The sequence below is a fragment of the Nannobrachium achirus genome, assembly GCF_963921795.1.
Source record: "Nannobrachium achirus genome assembly, chromosome: 14".
NCBI lineage: Eukaryota > Metazoa > Chordata > Actinopteri > Myctophiformes > Myctophidae > Nannobrachium > Nannobrachium achirus.
The window spans coordinates 38,626,667-38,632,666 of record NC_137821.1 but is presented as its reverse complement, the minus strand read 5'-3'; the positions used below and the strand labels follow the sequence as shown (position 1 = coordinate 38,632,666).

General features: G+C 41.5%; 1 protein-coding gene across 1 annotated transcript in view; it reads right to left on the bottom strand.

The window, feature by feature from the left end:
* Positions 1-6,000, bottom strand: part of LOC308298332 (phosphatidylinositol-3-phosphate phosphatase MTMR1-like) — a 33,477-nt gene that overhangs the window by 3,511 nt on the left and 23,966 nt on the right. Inside the window, exons 10-15 of the mRNA XM_080741913.1 lie at positions 4,264-4,452; positions 3,177-3,362; positions 2,541-2,699; positions 1,533-1,580; positions 984-1,076; positions 258-371 (exon numbers count right to left, since the gene is read on the bottom strand). Coding sequence (XP_080598039.1) covers positions 258-371; positions 984-1,076; positions 1,533-1,580; positions 2,541-2,699; positions 3,177-3,362; positions 4,264-4,452 — 789 coding nt within the window. The remainder of the gene's footprint in view (positions 1-257; positions 372-983; positions 1,077-1,532; positions 1,581-2,540; positions 2,700-3,176; positions 3,363-4,263; positions 4,453-6,000) is intronic.

Below are 6,000 nucleotides of genomic sequence, written 5' to 3'. Positions count from 1 at the left end.
AGAGGAAGGTTCCAAACAGATGTTATCAGAGAACAGTGGCTGTGCACCTTGGTTACTCGTTCCAGTCTAATTTGACCCATACAAGTCTGTAACTCTGACAGTGTACAAATAGAACCAAATGAACCCTAACGGGTTCATTTGGTTCCATTTGTACACTGTCAAAGTTAAGGGGAGACCTTCAAATTTCTAAGTTTGAGAACCAGTGCTATAGTAGGAAGGTTCCAAACAGATGCAATCAGAGAACAGTGGCCGTGCACCTTGGTTACTCGCTCCTGTTCGCTGTTATAGAGGAAGGTTCCAAACAGACAGCTGTACAGGTGGTCACACACGGTGAGGAGGAAGAGCTCGTTGAACTCAAACGCCGCCGGGAACTGCAACGCAAAAGAGAACATACATCATCACGGCCTGTCAGAAACCTTGTATCTCCATATTTCAAAGCCAGCGGTGTAAATTACATTTACTCAAGTGCTGTACTTAACTACAGGTTTGAGGTATTTTTTAGTTCACTGGAGTATTTCCAGTACTTTTACTTCCACTCCACTACATCAATAAACACACATAAAACACTTATCTTTTTTCTTACTTCTCTGTAACTTTGTAAATAACTGTATACTGCTGTGCTACAATTGGACAACTGAATTTCCCCCTTGGGATAATAAAGGTATCTATCTATCTATCTATCTATCTATCTATCTATCTATTTCATACCAAGGGTGTTTTGGTACTTTAAGTACATTTTGATGCCAATACTATCGTACTTTTACTCAAGTACATTTTTTATTCCAGACTTTTACTTGTAACAGAGTATTTCTATATAGCAGTATTGATACTGAATACTTTTTCCACCACTGTTCAAAGCATAAGGGTATGGGATGGACTTGCATAATGTGGACTGACTTGCATTAAGTAGAGAGAGAGAGAGAGAGAGAGGTAGAGAGAGAGAGAGAGAGGACAGTGTAGAATGAATGTGAATGAAGTCTCACTTGTCGTGTCATCTGCCACACACAGTCCATGAACTGAATGAAGAGAGGAGAGCGCTCCGAGTTAGCGTGGTTGTCGTCTCCATGGCCCACGCGCTGGAGAGAGAGAAACACACACAAACACACACATGCACGCACACACAACGTTACTACTCCCAAAGTAGACACAGGAATGCGACTTAAACTGATTTAGCAACAAAAGAAAAGTTTGATTGATTGCAAAATGTTTTTTTTAAAGTGCAACAGTACAAAACAGACTGCAAATGGATTAGACAAAAAAGAAAACTGTGGTCCAGTAAAAATTCAACACTCAAACAATTGGACAAATCAGCAAATCAACATTTTGCCAAATGTTCCCCAGAGAATTTGGACGCAAGGGTTTGAAGTGGTTACTGAGTAAACAACACAGCTGAAGGTAATGACATTTGGAGTGTGTTTCATTTAGGTGCTATCCTCGTCAAAATGACGGCCGTGAAAAGTGTCCATAAGTCACAGTAAAACGATACGTTATTGTGTAGGATCTGTTTGAACCGCTTCGTTCCCTCCACTCACCGCAGCAAACTTGTGCCCGAAACTCAGCCATTCCTTCTCCACAAGAACCTGGAGACACACACACACACACACACACACACACACACACACACACACACACACACACACACACACACACACACACACACACACACACACACACACACACACACACACACACACACACACACACACACAACGGTCGCAATTAACATAACAAAAGAGTCAACGTTTATCGCAATTATCACAGATTCTGAACTGCTATTTTGGGACCCAAACAAACTATGAAGGCAGCACTAATCAAAAACTATGAATCAAGGTTGTGTTCGTGCCTATTTCTTGCTTCAAATGTTTCTGAAACATAATTTAGCTGTAAAATGTAAAATGAGACCATTTATAACACAGCTTGCCAACAGTAACCTGCAAAAATCACACAACACCGCCCTCTAGTGTCTGTAGCATCCGGAATCTTAGCTCTATGTGGGAGTGGGAGATTGATTGACAGGGAGGATGTCATTTTATCATGGATGTCATGATAAAACTGGTATATATATATATATATATATATATATATATATATATTGTTAGATTATATACCATATTTGACTTGACTCTTCTGTAGCTGCTAAAACTGTATTATTTAAATCCATTGGGTTCAATACGTATGTTAGACCTTTAGTTTATGCATTAAACCATGGACCCCCATTTAAGATTGATCACGTGGGATCACTCGCAAGTTCCCCAACTTCTGAGTGATACACATGATCAATCTGGCAATGCCGGACTGACTCCAGGTGTTGAAGCAGATGTGTAAATAAAATAAAAATAAACAAATACATTTCTGTTACTGTAATTGTAGGGATGCTTTTGCTGAAAATAGCAGTTCGACAAGCTCACAGATTGCAGGCTTGTCAATCTTCTATTTTCTGCAAAAGCCTTCCCCCACAATAGCAGCATGCTAGGGTTTAAGTGGTTTAACATCAGGACACAAAAAAATAATAAAAATCATCCACTTTGGCTCCCACTGACCTGGAATCCTCTTAGAGTGCGGTAGTGGCTGTCCAGCATCAGCATGGCCAGAGAGGTGAGCTGAGCGGTTCGATCCCATCCGTCGCTACAGTGGACCACCACGGAGGTCTTCCCCGACTCCAGGCGGTCAGCGATGCGCACCGCTCCGGCCAGCAGCAGCTACACACAGTGGTGGGACAGGTTTATCCCTTTGCTTCATTAAAAGTAGCAATACCACAATATACTGTAGAAATACTCTGCTACAAGTAAAAAAAAGTCTTCTATTTTCGAAAATAGAAGATCTACAAGCTTATAGTGAGGTGCTATATATATTGCACATTGTTGATGATGATTTGAAGACCGAAACGTACACTCTGTGACACTTTTTTTTTACCATGTAACTATTTGCACTTTTGTAAGTAAAGATTTTTTTTTGCATCTAAAGAGCTTCAGTTTTCATCCTTCAGTGTGCGAGCCCCTTCTTTTAGTTTATGGGCTCTAAAATGATCTGCTTATAATGCGTTACCATAGAAATGTCAGACTGGTCATTCTCAAGGCGTTCTGCAGAGGACTAGCCTCGTGAACCAGCCTCCCCCGGGAAATCTACATTTTCATTTGCTTTCAAGCAAAGGACACAAGGCAGCGTCAGCTACTCACTCGTATGTACTCCAGCCAGTGTGTGCTGTCTATGTGTGAGTGCCAGTGGTTCTCGTCGATGGTGGGGTACACCACGTCCTTCAGCTTCCTCAGGGAGTCTCTCATCACGTGGATGTTGGGGATCTCCAGGAAGTTCAGCTCCACGTTGGAGTAGAAGCTCTCGCTCTCGTAACCTCCATCTTTAGCCTGGTAACCCGGAGAGAGAGGGTTTTTTTTAGGCCAATGACAGTTCATATGAATGGCCGCTAATTCCGCTATTTCCCCTGTGATTTCCCCTCTGCTGGCTGCTGAAGCAATGACTCTCTATTCAAGCGAATGGGTTTTTGGCCGGACTTAACTCTTGATTTTATGACCTTAATAAACATTGTCATAAATACTTAATCCTTTCAGTCGCCAGTTTTAAGTCTTCTTTCAATTACCACAATATTCATTTATAACATATGGTCCCATTAATGTTAAAGTAAGGTATATGTTTCTAGGACTCCTACTGGTTCTAGAGTGAAGACCCACCCTCGCTACAGTTGCAGCCAATAGCAGTAGTTTCCGGTTTCATTTCGGGGCCGAAAACAAATGGGTCTGTTTGTGTACTCTGGGGACTCTATGTATTGCCTTTATTTTGTATTGTACTGTTTGACAGCTTCCTAGTTTCTTCTTCTTTGAGCTGTTTTTTTTTTTTTTTTTCGCACCGATTTTTGACATTGCACTCACTATTAGGTTGTGTTAGTAGTTTCTGAGTATTTTGCTTTGTTTAACTATGACAGTCAGTGAGATACTTGTTGCACTAACTAGCATTGACTGCTATGGTCTCTTTGGACTCTGGATCTCTGTAGACACTGTACTATTTAGATAGTTGTGCCCTAAGACACTTTATGTATATATATATTTATATATTATTCGCCCCCCTCTCTTGATGCACCTTCTCTTTACTGTTACAGTACTGTTCTTGTTTCCTCCTACCTTTTTCTTACTTCTCTGTAACTTTGTAAATAACTGTATACTGCTCTATCTATCTATCTATCTATCTATCTATCTATCAAATAAAGAAAAAATTAATAATAATAATAATAATAAATAAAAAAAAGACTACCTTGTTAGTGTCGGCCACGCTGCTCTGCCGGGCGTCGAAGATGCAGAGCTTGTGCGACTGAGCGTTGGCGTCCATGATGGTCTGCAGGTAGCGCTCGTCCTCCTTGCAGCGGTGGTCCGACGGGCCCACCAGGGGCTGACTGCAGCGCACGATGGTGGCCTGGGACTCCGGGTGGATCCACGACAGCACCTGGTATAGGGGTGGGCGATATGGTGATAATTATCATTGCGACGATACAATGTCCCCACGATATGCCTTTTCAGAGGCATCGTATATATCGTGATACAATTGAGGGAGCCTTGTAAAAGATCCTGTTTAATCGTTAATACAGAGATTCATTGCAGAATTCAATTTAAACCTGCATTTTGGTCTAAATCAGTAGTTCTCAAAATGTCAAATGTCAAGGTCTCCACTTAACTCTGACATTGGGACAACTTAACTCTGTCGTTGGGACAAATGAAACCAAATGGACCCGTCCATTTGGTTTCAATTGTATACTGTCAGAGTTACATACTTGTTCAATTTAGACCTCCCAAAAGGAACCCAGAGCGTCTTGTTTTTGTCCAGTAACTTGAAAAATATCCATAAAAACCAACTTGAAAAAAGAATCGTGATAAAATCGTGTATCGTGATACAGCTTGGGAAAATATCGCGATATTGTATTTCTCCATATCGCCCACCCCTAACCTGGTACGGACACATAGTACAGCTGGTATACACGTTGGTGCACGCTGTAAATAACCCATCTACAACAGTGGTTCTCAGCCAGTGGTCCTTGAGGGGGTTCCAGGTGGTCCCAAGCTAAACGGAGAGTTGATAACCAAATGGACCCTTATAGATCTTTAACTCTCGAGAGTGTAAAATGAAAACAAATGGACCCTTATGGGTCCATTTGGTTTCATTTTGTCTCTCTCTCCTATGGTGCCAACAGCAATAAAGCATGAAATTGTGATCTTATCCAAAGATAACAAAATATTCTACGGTTTGGGTCTGAGAGGCTAAATATCACCTAATGGTGGTCCGTGGCTCAAATGCTGAATAAATAATGGTCGCTTGATATGAAAAAAGTTGAAAACCACTGATCTCCAAGCTCTACGTGCCGCATAAATGTTTAGATCAGTGGTTTTATGGATCAACCTGTATCAGGGGAACACTTTAGAAGTGTTCACGGCTCACCCATCTGACCACTTTAATATACCCTTCTAAAGTCTATATAAATGCAATTTGCCAGGTGCACGGCTCACGAAGACTCACAACAAGACACTAATAGCCAGGACCCTAGCGTCAATATTCTGAGAACTTTAGCCAAAAATAGCAGATCTACAAGCTCACTGCGCTGCAAGGCGTTGAGAGCTTGTAGCTTGTAGCTATTTTCGGCAAAGAGGTTTCGTGTAGAGGGGAAACAGAGCAGACTAAGTACAGAGTGAAAGTTCAAGTTTATTAACGGTTCAAAGTGGTTAAATATCTGAAAACACAAATTGACATGAACCCAAAATACACTGATGATTGTGCTGCTGCTGCTGCTGCTGCCTGTCAAACGATTAAACTATATGGTATCTATAGTTTGGTGGGGGTCCCTGCTTCATCTTTCTCTCAAGTTAACTAAGGGGTCCTTGGCCTGAAAACGTTGAAGACCCCTGGATTAGATCCATTGGCAGACAGGTTCTCTTTTCCATTTTCCTGAGAAGTAAACCGTTTTCTTGGACATAACACGAGGTTTCTAACGCGACATTGTCG